Genomic DNA, 19771 nt, shown 5'->3' with positions numbered 1-19771 from the left:
CTACTAATTTAGACTTCTCTTTCTGACTGGCATGGAATACTTACTTTGTTGAAAGTTACTAGAAAATATTTTCCAAAGATGCCAGATGACTGCCTTGTTGTAAGTCTTTTTTATATATCTCTGTACTTCAGATATGAATCTGAAAAGCTTCAAGAGGAAAATTCTATTTTGAGAAGTGAAATTACTACTTTAAACGAAGAAGATAGCGTTTCTAACCTGAAATTAAATGGATCTCAGGAAGAACTGTGGTAAGACATAGTACACTTAAATTTTCTTAAGACATTTAACCAAAACTAAAAAGCTATTTAACTTCAATTTTTAAAACCTAACTCCTAAATTACATTTTCATTGTTCCTTTAGGCAGAAAATAGAAACTGTAGAACAGGAAAAAGTGGAAATTCAGAAGATGGTTGAAAATTTAAAGAAACAGGTAAAGAAAAAGTATTTTCCTATATTTCTTGATTCTAAAATTTTCTTTTTATTTGAAATAAAAAGTAAATATATTACTAGAATACATTGCTAATGATATCAGCCTGTAACTTCTGAATTTAAAAAATGAAAACTTCATACTGAATCTAAATTAGATTGCTGTTTTTTGGAAAATAATACATATACTATTTCTAAACCCTCAGTGCTTAAGACAAGCCTTACAGCCAGTGGGAATGGGGAGGTGGCATTTCTGTACCATTCCTGTGAACACTAGCTTGTGTAGTTTCTACTAATGTTACCTCCTTCCTTTTTTTCTCACTAGACTAAAAGCAGAAAGTCAAGGATAGAATTCCACAGATATAGACTGCCAGCTAATCAGCATATCGTTTTGCAGAATTATGATTTATTCAGATGGCTTATTTCAATGCTCATTTTATATAATCTTACAACATCCAGTGGAATACAGGAAGGCCATTTAAGAGTATGTGTGAAAGAGTCAAAAGACAAGGATATACTGGGAAAAGAAATGTTTTCAGCACTTGAAATAGCCAAGGTGTCAATATCCAAAACCTATTTGGTACTCTTACAAATAAATGGCAAAACTCAGTTGAAAACAGGCAATCAATATGAATGATGAAATCATCAAAACACACAGCATATAAAAAGATGATTAGCCTCATAGTGATTAGGCCCATTTAAATGAGATTCCTTTTTCCCCTGATGAGCTAGAAAAAAATTAAAGATTGATATCATCCAGGATTGAAAAGGGTATGAGGAAATGAGAAATAAATCGTTGATGAGATTAATTGGTAACATTGTAAGGAAGACATTTTTAGGGTTATCCCTCAAAACAATATGTATCCATACCTTCTAACCTAGTAACCCCACTTCTTTAAAAAAAAAGATCCTAAATGCAAAATGCTACCATGTGTAAGTGGATTTTCCAATAGGTCATTTTGTTTCTTCGTAATTAAAGGAAATAATGGTGACAAACCTATATTCCTATGAATGCAAGAATGGATCAATGCATTATGGAAAATCTTGCTACATAGAATATCCTATTGCTGCTAAAAATATAGCATGTGGTGGTTTCTGAACACACCAGCTTGGAAAAAGATAAGCATCTGCAAGATATTATGAGGGGAAAAAATGGGCTGCCCAAATATGGAATGATCCAATTTTTTTTCTAAAATAAAAACAGAACCTCCATGTATATATGGGTTTTGTATATGCATAGAAAATGATCTAGTTGCATGCCCTGTTCATTGGGGTTAGACTGGTGTCACACTTCTTCAAACACTTCTGGATTGGTTGAATTTGTAATAATGAATATATAGTACTTCTGTCATTACATGCATACATTTTTAAAACTTTACATAGAAAGGGAAAAATAGACTCTAAATCTGTCTTTTAGCAGAAGTAGGGTAAGAAGTGTTTAAAACTTATTTCAATTTTAATTAGATTTCAGATTTGAAAATCAAAAACCAACAGTTGGATTCAGAAAATATAGAACTTAGCCAAAAGAATTCTCAAAACCAGGAAGAACTGCAAGAACTTAATCAACGTCTGGCAGAAATGCTATGCCAGAAGGAAAAAGAGCCAGGAAACAGTACAGTCAAGGAATGGGAACAAGAAAAGTCTAATCTGAAAAAAGAGCTAGAACACTATAAAGTACAGGTATGATCAATGCCACCTCATAGGTTTGTTTTTTTTTTTAAGAAAATACAAAGAAATGGAAGAAATGCTCATAATAAAGTTCTTATCCACAACGCCTTAATAATTAGAACAGTATGGTAGTAGTACATTAATATCCATTCCAGATAGATAAATGGAACAGAAAGTCTAGAATACAGAATGATAAACCAGAAATGGACAAGATTGTTACCTAATAGAAGATGGTGGGAAAGCGAGGGACAGAGTAATGGGAATGTAGCCAAAGCGATGAGGAAGGGCATGGCACTTCTCTGAGTTTATCTTTGCATATGGCTGGGATTCTCAATGGGAGGGATGAACCTAGGGCCTCGGGCAGGCTAGGCAGGTGCTCTGAAACATAACGAGGCATGTAGCTCAGTGACACAGTCTTCAAATACTCTCAAAATAAATGCACAAGTAAAACAATCAAGATTGGGGGCTGGACAATGTTGAGTTCCTAAAATGAGGGGAGAAGTGTTCCTTCTTTTTTCTGCTTTAATTGTTTGATATAATTCATCAGTTAAAGTGTTTATGAGCCTGCTGTTGTCATATAGGTAGGTTTTCAAGCTAGGAATATACTTTCTTTAATAGGTGCTGTTCAAATTTTATATTTCCTCCAGAGTTAGTTTCATTAATTTGTCTTCCAAGGTACTTCTTAGAAGTTGTCAAATTTATTTCAAAAAAGATTTTTGTAATATGCTTTCTATATCCTTTTAAATTCTGTAAAATCTGTGGTAATGTCTCCTAGATCTTAATATTGTAATTTAAAAAATGTATAACTGATATTGTGTAACAGGAAAAAAAGGTCTAAAAGAGCAGGGGAATTGGGAGGGGTAGGGGAATGGAAAAAAGGGAAAGGAAAAAATATGAGAAGAGGAAAAAAATGGAAACAAGGTCTTTGCAAATAGGGAAGGCTGGAGGGGGTGAAGGGGGAGGGCAAGGGAAGAGGGAAAAAAAATAAGAACCAAGAGACCCATGTAATGGTACAAGATCCCAATGATGAATGTAACTGTATTTTATACCTAAAATGTACCAATAAACTTAATGGGGAAAAATAAATAAAATTAAAAAATAAAAAGATTGGGGGCTGGGGCAGAATATTAAAACGGAACACAAACATTAACAACCAAATCTAAGAATGTGACTAATATACCACACTGGGGAAGAAAAAAATGTAATTTGGAAATTAGTATCTTGACTAACTGTTGTCCAGGCTAAAGACAAAAAAAGAACTGTACGTAAATGCTGGAATAATCTAATCATTAACTGTGATTCTCTTGGGGGTATGAGTTAGTAGTCCTATAGTTGCTTTATATATGCCCTAGAATTGAACAAGGAAGGAACTCTATTGTAGGGAGAAAGAGCTGGACTTCTCACTGCTGGAGAAGGAAGTGGCTGTGAAGGCTACTGTCGGTCTGGGATCTGAGACACTAGTATAGACTCATGGTGTCTTTATAGATACAGAGCCAGACAGACACAGAAACACAGCGCTGTGTATCTGTATGGGGTATACCAGATCTTGGTTTCTAAACACCATTCTCCTACCAAAGGAACCAGGATTCCTTGGAGAAATAATAGATTACAGAGCTGGGACTGAGAAAATACAAGGCGAGCCCAGAACATCTCATGGTGCCAAGAAGAAAAATGTGCTTTAAAAAACAGAAGGGACAAGTCAAAAGAACACAGACCCCTTCCACCCCAAGGAGCTCTTGAACAGTTTGATCAACAAGATAAAGGAAGCGTAGAATAAAGCAAATATAATTATAAAATACAAAATCAAATAAATGTCTAAGTCCATATTAACATAAAATTTGGTTAAATTACTGGGGGACAAACAACAGCTCTTTCTTACAGAAATCTAATAAATGTAGAAAGAAGAAAACAGAAAACCATCCTTAAGCAAACAGCTAAGTATTATAGCCAAAATCCATGGACAGACACTAAAATTAATACACAGGAGTTTGAGGAGGAACAGGCTTGGCGTAGTCTGAGAGTGTCTCCCCCAAAAGAAAATAACCTTACGGTGGAGAAACATGTAAACCAACCTTAGTAATCCTATTCAGGCCGTTTAGAAAGTCCTCGAAGATAGCATTGGGTAGGACCGGGGATGTTGCTCAGTGGTGCTGTTGCCTGCCTTGCAAACGCAAGGTCCTGAGTTCGATCCCTGGTATCACACACACACACAAGAGATAACAGTGGGGAAACCCATGGAACAGGATAAATGGTCATAAAACAGCTGTTGTTGAATCAGTATTACTGTTTCTGTAATGTTACCTTTGTGTACCTAGTCAGTTCCTCCGGCCTGTGTGAATATGTCTGTTCTCTGACTTTTTTATTTTCTTCTTAGTCTTCCACTTTGGTGTCTTCTCTGGAAGCAGAACTTTCTCAGGTGAAAATACAGACCCACGTTGTGGAGCAGGAAAACCTCCTTCTCAAAGATGAACTGGAGAAAACGAAACAAGTAAGGCTGCTTGCTCTTTCAGGGGGCTCATGGAGCAACACAGAGCTGATGGTCTGATGTTTCTGGCCACCTAATGTCCTGTGGCTCAAGTCCTGTCAACCACCTTAGTGCTTAGAAAAGTTGAGGACTTGAAGTACAAGTCTATTTACAAAGGCTTCCCTTGCAAATTCTCCATATTTTGTTCTATAGTTCTATAACTTGAGTTATAGATTCTAAAATCCGTTACTATAAATGAATCCCAACTACTTCAAGAAATTTGTTGTTCTTTCTCCCAGCCAGGTGATAAAGTAACTAAACTTCCTCCTGGTAGCAAGTTTGAAGCATCTGACATAAGCAGAATATACTCCACAGCACTGTCAGGGATCTACTCTCACAAATGTGGCTTTCAGAGTTCCAAAGAAAGGCTTAATTTTAAGTATAAAGGAGTACAAAATTATGCCCTAAACACTGTCTTACTCTATTCTTTTCATTATGTACAGGAAGGAGTCTTTCAGTTGGAACAACACTGATTTGTAGAATTTAGTTCCATTTTATTCACTTACTCCATCCTCAGACTACTTTAATAGAATGGCACCCTAGCTGAGCCTGGTGGTTGCTGCGTGCTTGTAATCCATGCAGCGTGGGAGGCTGAGGCTGGAGGATCAAAAGTTGGAGTGTAGCCTGGGCAACTTAGCAAGACCCTGTCTCAAAATATTTTTTTTTAAAGAAGGCTGCGTATGTGGGTCAGTGGTAAGGCTTAGGTTCAATCCCCAGTACCCCACCCACCCACCCACACACAAATTATGGCATCTTTAAACCCTTAGATTATAAAATATTTGTTCTTAAATCTGTCCGGCCTGTAAGCATGAATGTGTTCTTGTCCTGAATGCTAAAACATTGAATCTAGTTTGTTTGTGTTGATCTCTAATTGACTCATGTAAATCTTGCTTTACCTAATAGGATTATAAAATGTGTCTCTGGTGATGCCCCATACAGTCCTGACACCCAGCAGGTGCTTTATAAGAACCTTAGTCAAATTCTGCTGTAACTAGAGAAACTGTCCCACACAAGCATGCCAGAAGTTAAAACTCACAGGACCTTTCTGTGGTACCTGAGTATCCCAAAGCTGTCATTACTAGCTTTATGCTAAATTAACTTGGCCAGCCTTTCTCCCATACATTTTGAAAGTCTGTTGTTCAGTCTTGGAGACAGTAACAAGTTCCCAAAACATAGCATGGGAAGTGGGTTCTTTGTAACATTGCTAAGCTAGAGAAGAGAAGGAAAAGAGTGGAATTGGGAGAGAAGTAACATGATGAGAACATCATGCAGCACATTTTGTTACATATTTTTTAGAGGCGTTGGTATAGACAGTGAGATGGAAGAACAGTGAGATTTGCCTGGCTCAGGTAGGAAGTTGCTTCATCGGGCACCAGGACACTTGAGTAAGGTAGTGACAGCCCATCATTGTTATCATGCAGCTTGGCCTCTCATGAGTGCTACTCCGTGTTATACCATGACTTATGGTATCACTGTGCTACCTATTGAACTGAAAAGAAACACAAACAGCATGTGCAAAGTTGCATAGCCATTCAGTAGACCCCCCAAATTGGTGACAAGCTTTCTTACAGGGTTGGCAGTGTAGTGGGTAGAGGAGGGCATTCCTTATACCAATGTCAGTTCCTTCAAAATACATTTTCCTGTAGCCTCTGATTTGTTCAGATTTGTAGATATGTTGGATTTATTGCAGTTGGAGACAAGATTCAGCTGGTAAACTATTTTGTCCTATTTCTAAAGCAAAATGTAAAAGAATTTCAGGTAGGAAGTAGAAAGATGGCCATATCATAATGATAAGAATTGAAGATGTGAAGGTTAAGTGCAAGGGAAGAAAGTTAAAACTTTCATGAACTATGAGAAAGGGTTGCACAGTGTAAGAAACAGCTTCTTTAAAGCAGTGGTTCTCAATAGGGTTGGGGAGTGAGGATTGCTCCCGACCCCAGGACATTTTTGGTTTTCATAAATGGGGGTGGTAATATTACTGGCATCTAGTGGGTAAAGCCAGAGATGATGTGAGACATCCTATAATATACAGGACAGCCACCTCCCCCAACAATTACTGAGTCCAAGATTTCCAGTAGTACCAGTACTTGATGCTGAAAAGGAACAAAAACCATCTGCTTTGCCATGATCCCCTGCAGTAGAGTGGAGGAAGCCAGCATGTCCCCACCAGCAATCAACTTAGGCACCTTCCAAGGAAGGGCACATGGAACAAACTGAAAAACACTGCTTTACCCTTGTCCTTGCCCTCGTGCTGTTACCTTGTATGTGGCTCCTGCCAATTTTAGTCTTGACTGAGATTTTTTGAGGAGATTTTTCTAGTTTAAAAAGCATGATGAAAATGCAATGTGCGCAGGTTAGATTGGTGGCACAATGTCAGTGTGTCATTCTACCCTGAAGGTTAAGTGGAAAGCTAGGATCCTCATTAACGATGTCTTTCTGTGTCCATCTGCACAGAGAGAAGCCAGAGGGAAAGAGTTTGTTAAAGTTAATTCTAGTCTGTAGAGTTTATAGGTCCTCTGAAATATCCAGATAGGGAAATCTCAGCAGCCATGGAAATGTGCTGTTTATAAATACTGTACCTCTCTGTAAATACAGGCATGAGGCCATGGAGAGCTCATTTGTGTATCTCTTACAGCTGCACAGGTGTCCTGACCTCTCAGACTTCCAGCAAAAAATTTCTAGTGTTCTAAGTTACAACGAAAGACTGCTGAAAGAAAAAGAAGCTCTAAGTGAAGAACTAAATAGCTGCGTGGAAGAGGTAGTACAAGTAGTAAGATTTCTCCACCGTCGTGGCGTGGTACCAGCCTGGACAGTAGTCCACGGGTGCCTGTGTTAGCCTGATCGTCCCAGCTTCCTGGAACAGCATTTCAGATTTCAGGTGGCATTGTGTGACCCTAGGTCTCATGAAGCCAAGGCTGTGACAGGTCTCATTTTAATATGGCAGGATGCCTCTCAGCCCCCCATACATATACATACATATGTGTGTGTGTATTATATATTCTACATATTATTTTTAATAATCTAAGATTTATTTCATAGACACACACTTTTTCTTTTTGTATTTTCCCTAGCAGATCCAAAACCACTGCTTTTCCCCCCACCTGCCTTGTGGGCATTTTATATTTTTCTGTTATGATACAGTCTTGAAATTTCTAATTTTCTTTCCAGTTCATCATTTCCCACCCTCAAAATATGAGTCAGTGAGGGGGAAAACTATAAATGTCCAAAAAAGAAAGAGACTGCTCAAAATTAAGAGACCCAGGAAAACTACTTTATTTTACCTGGCTGGGGATTTAGCTCAGTGGCACTGTGCCTGGCTCACAAGTGCAAGGTCCTGAGTTTGATCCCTGGTACTGGGAAAAAAAAAATTGAAATTTCATTTTCCCCTGTGCTGCCATATAAATACATGGTATTTTTTCTTGATATGTTAGTGGAGGCCTATACATTGAGGCTAGATATGTTTGTAAAACTGCCCTTTTTTCTTCTCTTCCTAAAACAGTTGGCAAAAACAAGGCATTTAGAGCACAAAATGGCTGCCATGAAGCAGGAACAGAAATCTTGGGAGCACCAGAATGAGACCCTAAAGTCACAGCTGGCAGAGTCGCAAGAAAAGGTATGTGTGTGGACAGTTCTTGTTCCATCTCCGCACTATTTTCCTCCATCTTCTACCGGATACCTTAGAGCAAACAACAGTCCAGGTGGGAGTGGCTTCAAAAGACTCAGAATGATTCCATAGGACCTAATTTGACGCATGTTTAGAGTGTGGCAAAATAATATAAAGAATATTTCCTGAAAAGGTCACTAGTTGAGATTATTATAAAAACTTGAGTATAATATATACAAATTAGTAGAAATAGTGTGTCTAAAGTAGGTTCATGCCCCGTTAAAGATCTTTATCAATATTCCTTTTATAAATTTAAATTTTTATTGAAATCTATTTAAGATATTAATGTGAAGTAAGATTCTACAAGTATGCATTATTTTCAACTAAGAAGTCCTTTAAAAACCAACTTCCAGGCTAAAGCATAGTTTCTACCAGAGTCTACAAATGAGACCTTCTTTTTCTTGGGTGACACTTTTAGTTCTCTCAGATATCATTTGAATCTACCAGATAACTATCAACAATACCTTGCCCCAAGCGTAGCTTATCATTTTCCTAAATATGATTTAACATCCTACAAATATATATAATATCCTGGGTTTCCACTGGGCTACTGAGAAGAGAACTGGACATAGTAAACAACCAGAAAAGACCTCAGAGTTGTCTTATCTTTGTTTATTCATTGATGGACGTGCTCGTGGTTTTGTGTAGCAAGGTAAGATTGTTCTTATGATGCAGGTTCGGGATCTAGAAGATACGCTGCAGAATATCAACCTTCAAATGTCCCGAGTCAAATCTGACCTTCGAGGGACTCAGCAGGAGAAGGAAGCTTTAAAACAAGAAGTAATATCTTTACAAAAACACCTTCAGAATGCTAATGACAAGGTGATTTATTTTTTGTTTTATTAAATTGTAAGTTATGACAAAGTACATAAGTTTTTAGTCTGATTTGATCAGTTTTACATTTATGTATGTATAAAGGAAAGAATATATATTGTGTATATATTATATGTATATAAAATGTAAAGGTGTCCTTTTGTGTGTTTGTGTCACCACCACTTGGGTCATTTCTATCTCCCACTCTGCTTTCTGGTGTCCCTTCCAGTTGCTAACCTCAGGGAACCCATTTTTTGTACCCTCTGCCACCACAGGTTAGGGAAACTTGTTTCTGGACTTCATATCATTGTAACTATAGTTACACCAAAGAGGTCATTTTGGGTATTGAACAAGTTGAAAAGATCATGGCTGAGTTGAGTTTCTCAGTAATCAAACTAAAATATTTTCAAACTTTAAGAACATTCATGTGACCCTAAAAATTAAGGCAAATAAAACATTGCAAGAAATTAATCTAGGAACCACACACACACACTGCAAAAAACTAAAACTTGTGCTGAAAAGAAAAACTGTGGCATTAAAACAATAGTATTGAACTTAGGAGCTTCTAGCTATGAGACTAGAAAGTCCAGGAAGAGCTGGGTAAGGCGTCAGCTGGCTGGCACATTTTGGTGCTGTTAGAAAGTGTGTCTCATCTTAAGATATCACAATGCTCCTTAATCTGTGTGCAGATAAATTAAATCTAATATTATGAATGTTACGGTAGATGCTAAGATTTTTGTCCTGTAATAGAAGTAGAAATCTGGTTTTTTTTCCCTCTCTTGGTGGTATTTTTAAAATGACGACATTTCTAATTTAAAAATTTTCTTCTGGGGTGACATTTTTCTCAAAATGAGATTGTACCTTTTTTTCATGCTTGGCTTAAAAGGAAGGAGTTTCATCTAGTTGTGTTACCTTTTTTTTTAAAGTTATTTTTAGGATTAAAAAAAACACCATCCTGGTAACATAAAGTATATTCCTGAACCTAGGTCTCAATTATGTGGATAATATGTGCTTTGAATTCTAAAAAGGGATATGATTGCATATGTGAAAACAAAAATAGAGTTCGGCCTGCGAGCCTTCAGGTCAGCAGCACCTTTCAGAGTCCTCTGGTAATCAGAAGAGTGCTGCATTTCTGGGTTCAAAGATAGCTTCCTGAGAACAGGGCAGCATTTAAGCCACCAACCGCCCTTGCATCCTTTAGAGAACTGGAATTTGTCCTTCAGTCATTTGCCGTTGAACTTACCTGGGCTGTTTTGTCAAACAGCACGTTAAATCTAGAACTTCCAAGCCTTTTTTAAAGAAACCAAATTCCAAAAGTATTGTTTAATTCCTATCTATGAATACGTACACATTTGAAGGCAAAAGTAAAGGTTTACTAGGGATTGTCATTGTGTTATGTTTATATATTAATTCCTCACCATGAACGTACTCATTATGTACTTACAAATAAGTACTTTAAAAAACCCCGAATAGGGCCAGGGATTTAGCTCAGTGGTTTTGCTGCCTGGTGCTCAAGCACAAGGACCCAAGTTTGATCCCCGGTACAAAAAAAAAAAAACAAAAAACCCCCGAATTGTCGCTAGGTAAATAGGGCACCTTTCTCTAAACAAATTGCCCATCAGTGTGTTTCGAAGGCTTAACTGTGATTCTCTCTTAAGAACTGGGCCTCAGAAACAGCCACGCATCAGGCAGGGCCCCAGAGCCAGCAGAAACAGCTGTCTTGGGAAAAGCCGGGTCACCTGATGAATGAGGAGCAGCAACTGCTCTGGCAGGAGAATGAGAGGCTGCAGAGCGTGGTGCAGAACACCAAAACAGAGCTCTCGCACTCCAGGGAGAAGGTAACAGGAAAGGCTGCAGTGGGAGGCACGGTTGAAATAATTAGTGTGATGGGAAAATGAAGGTTTGCTGTGACTGAAAGCTACTAGGGTACAGATTTGAGTATCCTGCTATAGCAGGAGAATGTATAATTTATCATTTACTTGCATGTAATTTTACCCTGATATGTTTATAAAATATTTTTCAGTTTCTGCAAGCAGCTCTGTATTAAATCTGTGATTATAATGCATCAAAAACATACCCATAGAAATGGCGTTAACCACATATTCCTCATTCAGATTGGCTAGCTGCCCAGATCAGGAGTTACAAAAATGGCAGAATTAAACTCAGATCTTTCGGGTCTAACTCCCTCCTTCTAGGAGAAAAAGTGCACCATTTTAAAGACTCAGCATTTCAAGGTTAGAATGATTTTTAAAGCTCATCTTTTCTAACCATCAAAGTGGTGCTTCAGATCTTTACCTCTGCTACATGGTTGACCATTTGTATTTAACCAGTGCTCTGGCACCTCTACTGAAGAGGAACTCTGAATTTAGGACACTGTGCAGATCCTGTGCTGTCACTGACACTGGGGGCGGGGGGTGGCAAGACACAGTCCCATCCTCACGGAACTTAGCAAATGCAGATTTCAGTTGCAAGCAGTTTGATACAGAGCCTATGAGACTGTCACCTCATTCACTCCTAAGAGTTATGCTCAGGCAAGAGCTGAAGGGCTGCGGGCTGCTGTGTTCACTTCCTTGGCAATCACACCACACTCTGTCAACTCAGTAGACCCAGAATTCCCCTCTTCCCTGTCTTATCCTCATTATTGGGCTTGTAGACCTCACCGATTTACCTAGGAAGGATCTTCAGAAATCCAGAAAAGTAGGCTTCCAGAATTGGCGGGCTGGACTTAAAGGTCTTTTGTTGTCGTTCTTGTTTTTGAAATGGGTCTCACTATGCTGCCTAGGCTGATCCTTAACTCCTGAGCTCAAGTGTCTCCCTAGTCTGATTAAGTCTTCCTAGTAGCTGGGTCTGCAGGCATGCACCACCATGCCTAGCTAAGAGTTTTTAATACCACTGGACCCAAGTGCTAAATAAGAACTTTTCCTGTGTTTATTTTTCCTGGCTGGCTGATTACATAAGCATTTGTTTATAATTTGTTTTTGCTAGGTCCGTCAGCTGGAATCCAGCCTTCTTCCCCTTAAGCACCAAAAACTTTTAAACCCATCAGGTACTGTGAAACCTACAGAGCAAGAAAAGTTGAATTTAAAGAGAGAGTGTGAACAGTTTCAAAAAGAACCATCTCCCGCTCATAGGAAGGTGAGTTTTTGAGATTATATATCATGTCTGTGTTGTGACCAGAACACTTCGTAGAGTGTGTTTCTCACCCTGCATGATTCTAAGGAAGTGATTCCATGGCATATTTTGGTTCTTATATCTCTTTATGCCTCTGTAGTCTTGTCAAAACAGTATCATAGTTCTTTTTGATTGAATAATGGTTGAGAAAGAACAATGTTTGAGGCTTTCACAGGGAAGACAGTTAATCATCTTAACTTTATAAGACTTTACAAGTTGGCAAAATATATGTAGTCTGCATATCAGAAACATCCTGTTATGTACTGTATTAGTTATGTGTTGCTGTGTAACAAAATAACACAAGTTGCCTAGCAGTTTCCGTGCGTTGGAATTCGGAAGCAGCTTAGCTGCGTGGGCTGACTCTGGGCTCTTATGATGTTGTCCAGGGCTGTGGTTCCCTGAAGGCTTTGCTGAAACCAGAGGATCCACATTCCAGGCTCACTCCTAGGACTTAGCAAGAGGCTTCTGTTTCATGCTAGCTAATGGCCTGAGACCACAGCTTCTTACTTCCTGGACGGACACCCAAGCTCAAAATACCAAGATGCAAGCTCTAGGGCCTTTCAAAACATATCGTTAGAAATCACACACCATGCTTTCTACTGTGGGCTGTTTGTACACAGAGTAACCCAGGAGGTGGCGATCCCTGGGGGCCGTCTTGGAGCTGAGTACCTCTTGGTTAAACCCCAGTAGCACAGTTCCATTTGCTTTCTGTGCCTTGTCTCATGGAGTGAGGGTTCAGACCATGAAACCCAAAACCTGAGGATTGTTGGTTACTTGTTTTCTTCCCTGAGCCAAAGATCAAAGTTTTCACTATTACGTTTCTCTTCTCAAATATATGATTTAAAAATCCTGGAGAATGAACAATATTAGTTTTGTTATAAAGTATTTATATTTTTCTATAATTTGCAAAAGTTATGACCGTTTGCAGTGAGAAGGCTGGTGGTGATCTAAGATGAAATGTCATTTAATTTCAGTTCCTGGGCTGGGGATTTAGCTTAGTGGTTCTGCTGCCTGCCCCGAAGGCACAAGGACCCAAGTTCAATCCCCGATACCAAAAATAATAATAATTTCAGTTCTTTTGAAGCAAACTTGTCAAAGCAAGTCCCTTAGCTGTTCACCACAGGAAAAGTCTTATGAGACTATTTTTGGTAGCAGGGAATGAACTCAGGACCTTGTGCTTGCAAGGCAGGCATGGTGGCACTGAGCTAAATTCCCAGCAGAGAGGTTTTTAAATAACAATGAATTTTAAATGAACCTGGAAATATTCCATTTCTGCTTAACAAATCTTGCTGCTCTCTTCAGCTTTTTTTTTTTTTTTTTGGTCCGGGGGATCGGGGGATCGAACTCAGGACCTTGCACTTGTGAGGCAGGCAGCACCACTGAGCTAAATCCCCAGCCCCTCAGCTCTTTTTGATAGAAGCAAAAATTAGCCTTTTGCAGTAGTGTCATGGTTTCTATTTAGCAATATACGGAATACCAATAACTTGGAACTCATTAGATTCTTCCTGTAGTAAAGAGAATTCCAAAAATGTAGTAAAGAGGATTCCATAAAAATCTTGAAATTTCATCTTTAAAACTGAAAAAAAAAAGTGTTACATAAATCTCAACCTAAGTACTCTCAAGAAATTTATCCCCTGAGATCCAGTACTAGAGGATCATTAAATCAATTTAGTGAAAAATAGCAATTTTAATTAATACACTACAAAATAGCAGTTTATGACTCATGGTAAAAAGTCTTTCATAAGCATTTTCTTTCGGTGATATGTAGTTACAGCTGTGCACACAGACACACGTAAGCATGGATACTGTGTTGTAGGATTGTCTTGTGTTTTTTTACAGGGGGTGGCATCAAAGTTTAGAAGTCAGCTAACTGCCTGAAAGAATCTGCTATGTAAGAAGTGGTGATTAAAACTGGATTACTTAAATAGCACTGCATTGTTTATCCTTTGTATTGCTGAATTTTCTTGGCTTTCTTTCAAGAATAGAGATATTTGAATAGTAGAACAAGCTGGGTGTTTTTCTCTTAAGGAATTTTGTTTTTTAATAGGTCAGTCAGATGAATGCCCTTGAACAAGAATTAGAAACAATTCATTTGGAAAATGAAGGCCTGAAAAAGAAACAAGTGAAACTGGATGAGCAGCTAGTGGAGGTAAGTATTTAAGCAAAAGGCCTTCACTATGAAGAATATTTTAATCCACGAATGAGACATTCATTAGGAGAGACTAGACATGGCATTGAATTCCTGTTGTAAAAACCTGAGTACCTGCCAACCTGCATTCTTTGGCCTATTTTACCAAATTTAACAGTCACTTTTGCTTACACTGTTACAGGACTCCATACTGTTTTGCAGAGGAAGGAATAATGTGATCTAATATACAAAGACCTGTCTCTCAATGGATACAAGTGACAGGGACTCTACTGATGCGGTTCAAGAGGCCCAGAGCTCTCTTGCCGTCATTGTCTTTAATGGTGTCCTGAGACCTCCGTATTGCAGTGTTTCAGAGAGATCACAAAATCACTCTCTGACAACCCCTTCAGTTAGGAAATGCACACATTGGCATTTTGAAGTTTTAGTTTCAAGAGCTGCTGTTGTAGTGCAGCGGTGGAGCACTTGCAGAGCAAGTGTGGGACCTGGGTTTGAGTTCTAGCATGACTAACAAGCCAGGAGGAGGAAGGTGTGTGACTCAGCACTGCCTTGTGCAGGGTACATCTGATAAATAGATAATGAACCGGAAAACTCACAAGCTTGGATGTTGTGTCCCAATCTACCAGCCTGATTTCTGAGTACGTTGTAGGACATAATATATGTCTTTATAAAATATAAAACAACTTAAAACCTTCCTTGATAAGTAAAAATTTCCTTGAGATGTTTTGCTTTTAGTAAATGAAAATATAATCAATGCAACATTTTGTGAATTGTAAAACTTACGTATGATAAAGAATCATGGACAGAAAATGTCTTTGTATTCTTAAAAACTACAATGTATACAAAGACTTGTAAGCCAGAATTATAGGAAAGAAAAAAATATTTAAATTTTTTTTATAAAACTGGATACAAGCCAAGGTAACTTTAAAAAGTAATACACGATTTTAAAATGTGCAGTGGACAAGTGTATCATGTTGACATTTAAATAACCACCAAAGGTTTCTGGCAATTTTATATTCTCTGATTTATCCACAAATGGGGAGATTACTGAAACTATAAATAGTGCAATCCAAATCGTGTTTTCCGACAGCCTATAATAAATGCATTCAAAATCTTGAGCTGCAGGCTGTGCTTAGATGTCGATATGCTTTCCTGATGAAATAATTATATACTCTAATGAGTAAGGTACCCGAAGCTAAGCCCAACATGTCTAGCAACAAATTGAAATGAAGCAGGCTATACTTAATTCCCGCTGGGTACCCTGCCAATAGGCTGGCTCTTCACCTGCTCTCCCGAACCCCATTTATAGTTAGCCCTCATCAGCAATTCCCCCATGTCATTTCCCCCTTGATCTAGTTGTAAATATTTGCTAATAGACAAGGAAAATTTAGTGTCCTTGGCACTGGAACTGAATAAGGAAAAAAGCATGAATTTTCTATTTAAACACTGAAAAGAATATTTCATATACTGTCCTAATAAGACTTTAATTTGGAAATAAGACAGAGCTATTAACTATAGATTTATACAGATTGGACTTTTCTCTCTCTCTCTCCCTCTCAACAGTTCATATATTTAAAGTATACAATTTAATGATTTGGGGTATTTTTTGTTGGTTTGTTTTGGTTTTTTGTACGAGGAATTGAACTCAGGACCTTGCGCTTGCCAGGCAGGCACAGCTCCACTGAGCTAAATCCCCAGCCGTGGGTATGTTATTTTTAAAAGATGGTAAATATTTATATGACATATAACATGAGATTTTAACTGTTAGTGAGTTTAAAATTCAGTGGTATTAATACATCATTTCCAAAGCCTTTTCATCACTCCACACAGAAACTCTATTAAGCATTAACCATTCCTCCTGCTGGCCTTATAAACTGGATTCTTTATAGTATGATATCTACAGATTAAGCTAGTTTATGGACTATAGAGTAGTTTTCACCCCATCCTTGGTATGCCAACTCACCTGAGGGATGGGTATATTCCTATCTGGCAAGGATTCTCACCTGCCGGGGGTGAGGGCCCATGAACAAGCGGGGAGATGTTCCTACATCCGAACCTTTGGAACTAGAGAAAAGCTTCTAGGACATTCTGATCTGCAAGGGGCAAGGGATGTTAACGTCAGGTCCATTCCATACTGGACCGGAATCATCTAATTATATTGGGATGGGTACAAGTAAAGGAGGCAAGCTCACAAACCCAGCAGATCACAGCAGGTGGAGAAACAGTAGTAGAATTAGGGTTGTAAATGTCGGCCCTTAGTATGCTTTTGTTCATGTATATAAATATATCCAAATGGTACTGTTGTTTCTGTTTATAACTCACTTGTCTTCCTCTTTCTCTAACTCCTGAAATTTTCTTTTGTGTGTTTTTGTTTTGTCTGTGGCTAACCTGTACCTAGAACTCAGTGGTTGGAAGTAGCAGAGAAGGGTGCGGTTCTCTGCCTGAGATAGTGTGTGAAGGTAGAACATTCTCTTCCAATGGAATTTCACAGCATGGGCCATCTCATTAAACTTTTTGTTCATGTAACCATTTCTATGGCTGTAATACTTAAGTACTAAAGAGCCAGTATTCATTTTCGTTTTCATTTTGCTTTCACTGTGGAATATGTCTCCATTAGGATTTTCCTCAGTATTTAAAGCATTATATATGAAAAACATTATCCCACTGCTATAAAGTCATGGGATCCTAATACTGTATTTTCTTTATTCATGAAAATAAAGTGGGAGATTTTTTGAATCTACAACTAAAAGAATTTCAAAGTGAATAATGATCCACTTCAGAAATGAAGATCTAAGGAAATGGATAGTGGCTTTGAAGTTTTGTGGTAACATTTAATTATCATTGAGTCTGAGAAGGCCTTTTCCCCTTGCTTCAAGCCCAGAGGCGCGTCCTCTCGGGTTTTGGATTTGCTCATGTTCCCTGCATGCCTTCCACAGAGCCCTGTGTCTGCTGAACGTGCTGACAGATGTGAGGTGGCATGGTCATTGGCCAAAATGTAGTGTATTCTCATCTTTTCCTCTCCCTACATGTGATTGGCATGTTGATACACCTTTTCCTCATTGTCTTGAACAAATCCTTCTATCCCATGTACTCCAGATCCCAGATATTTTAGGATATTGTCTTATGCTCCAGAAATTGCCTGTCTTACTGTGTTAAGGGTATAACTCCTCACCAATAAACTAAAATGGGTTAAAATAGTCTTAAGTGCAAGATGAAATTGTTCCCCCCCAAAATTTTGCTAACCTGGGGTTGGAAAATATGTAACCATTGAACATTTGTCTTTAAGACTCTTTGAGTGGTAAGTATAGTGGAAAATCCTAGAACGTAACCACTTCTCCCAATTTCCCTACTAGAACCCCAGTTTTTAAAGGGGAAGAAGGTAAATGTTCTAGCCTAGAAATCAGAATTCAGATGTACTATGTACTGCATATTATGCACTGATGCCCTTATAGCCACTCAAGGAAGTACATTTTTTAATTCTAAAACTTTTCAGAAAGCCTACTTATTCATTATCATCCAAGCAAAATGGTTCTTCCCATTACCTCTCACCTGGGGCCATGTGCCGCCCTGTTTCCAAGTTACCGGTTGGTACGAGGCCAGTAGCTAAGTCCTAGACTTCACTACTCCCTGCTGTGGACTGAAGGGAGCTGCTGCTAACCAGACCTTTGCCCTTGTCCTGCAGATGCAGCATCCGAGGTCCACTGTGATGCTTAGCCCGTCCCCTCCTTGGGACCTGCAGCCGCTCCAGCAGCAAGCCTGCCCGGTGGTCCCCAGGGAGCAGTTTCTCCAGCTTCAACACCAGCTGCTGCAGGCGGAAAGGAGAAACCAGCACCTGCAGGAGGAACTTGACAACAGGGCCTCTGACACCAACATGCCACAGGTAGGAGGCGCTCTGTTCTTTGAGCGGTCAACTCAGCTCATCTCATTCATTTTACCTTTATCTGAAAGGTGAGGGTAAAGAACCTAAGTCACCTTCCCTTGTGTTCTACACACACACACACACACACACACACACACACAGAACTGCAGTGCTGGGTTTGGGTTTGGTTTTTGCAGTGCTGCTCTGAGCTCTCAGTTTCTAGGCTGGGTCATAAGATATTCTGATCTCCTTTGCACACTGGTAGTTGATGACAAAGTACCGCAATGACTGGAACATAATGCACTATTGGCCTAATGGTCTCATCTCGTGCCACAAATATTAGAAAACTCATATGGAACTTGGGATATGCACTAACAACACAACATCCTGTGTTTTCCTGTGCCAGAGGGGTGGGACCAGCCAACTTCTATGGAACTTACAAATGGGGACTTTCTTACCTGTGTAGTCAGTAGTGTATGCTTAGTTGTTTGACTAATATAGTATGAAAAGCTATTGAATAAAATAAAGATCTCCCCATTGCCTTTGAATTAGCATTATCCGGGTCAGGGATTTAGCTCAGTGGTTTCGCCACCTGCTGCACAAGTGCAAGGACCTGAGTTTGATCCCCGGTACCAAAAATAAATAAATAAATAAATAAATTAGCATTATCCCAACTTGGCTACCGGATGTAATCTTACATTACCTAGGTTTTCAAAGTTATTTTTCTTCAGTGCTTCATTCACAATTATCCTACAGAGGTTTCATAACTCTCTAGTTTTTCCCATTTCGTTAATTCAAAATTAGGAATAAAAACTAAAAAATACTTCTTTGTGGAATTCCAAGTCAGTTCTTCCTAGTATCGATGTACTTGTGCTTACCTCTCAGTTATATTGATTAGGAATTTCCCAGTTCTTTCTTAATCCCCTCAGAGTGGCTTTGCAAAATCATTTTAGCACTAAATTTATCCGTTTTCCTCTTCTGCTAGTATGTAGCTATGCTTTGCTGTGACGTATATTTCTTCTGCCACCTATTCTTAACAAAACTTTGAAAAAGTCTTTTTTCTTATTTGTTTTAAAATCCTCATTTTTGGAAGCTTTTCTACACACCACAGTACCTTCCCAGTATCAAAATTAAATTTTTGAATTAAAATCACAGTGGTAGAATATTAGATGCTTCAGCTCCACATTACAGAATTGAACTATAGAACCTTGATGGCAGTTTCTGATCGATCTTTGAAACCCAGTTATCTGGCCAAGACTCTGTGTTCCTTGCTCTCCCATACACACTGTTTTCATTCAAAGCATGCTCTTCCCAGTCTGCCCACCAATGTTTAAAAATAAAATCTGTCCTTTCACTCAATTACTTCAGTTAATATTCTTAAACAAAAAGAGAAAGAAATACCTCTGGCAAAAAGAGGGTGGACTGCTTAATACTTGCACTAGAATACCACCCCAGGCTCTAGCTACTGAGCTAACATGAGTGTGAAGGATGTGGAGTACT

At 38.7% G+C, this 19771-nt stretch overlaps 1 protein-coding gene across 23 annotated transcripts in view; it reads left to right on the top strand.

Annotated features, from left to right (window-relative positions):
- Nin (ninein) overlaps positions 1-19771 on the top strand; it is a 98772-nt gene that overhangs the window by 70670 nt on the left and 8331 nt on the right. For 16 of the 23 annotated variants that reach the window (XR_002396697.2, XR_002396699.2, XM_021262409.2 and 13 more), the window contains 11 exons: positions 132-248; positions 361-430; positions 1891-2106; positions 4469-4582; positions 7254-7376; positions 8118-8231; positions 8958-9104; positions 10754-10933; positions 12081-12230; positions 14314-14415; positions 18095-18292. Coding sequence is in view for 18 of the 23 variants with exons in the window: in XM_021262409.2 (XP_021118068.2) it covers positions 132-248; positions 361-430; positions 1891-2106; positions 4469-4582; positions 7254-7376; positions 8118-8231; positions 8958-9104; positions 10754-10933; positions 12081-12230; positions 14314-14415; positions 18095-18292 (1531 nt within the window). In the remaining 5 variants the exon portion in view is untranslated. Of the gene's footprint in view, positions 1-131; positions 249-360; positions 431-1890; positions 2107-4468; positions 4583-7253; positions 7377-8117; positions 8232-8957; positions 9105-10753; positions 10934-12080; positions 12231-14313; positions 14416-16810; positions 16872-18094; positions 18293-19771 lie in introns of all 23 variants that reach the window. The other 7 variants (XR_015450037.1, XR_002396722.2, XR_002396721.2 and 4 more) reach the window with 5 other exon arrangements.

This window comes from Heterocephalus glaber, unplaced genomic scaffold, assembly GCF_053883595.1.
Source record: "Heterocephalus glaber isolate CG9 unplaced genomic scaffold, H.glaber_assembly_v1.0 deba00000901, whole genome shotgun sequence".
NCBI lineage: Eukaryota > Metazoa > Chordata > Mammalia > Rodentia > Bathyergidae > Heterocephalus > Heterocephalus glaber.
Note: the sequence above shows the minus strand (reverse complement) of the source record. Positions and strands in the feature narration are given on the sequence as shown.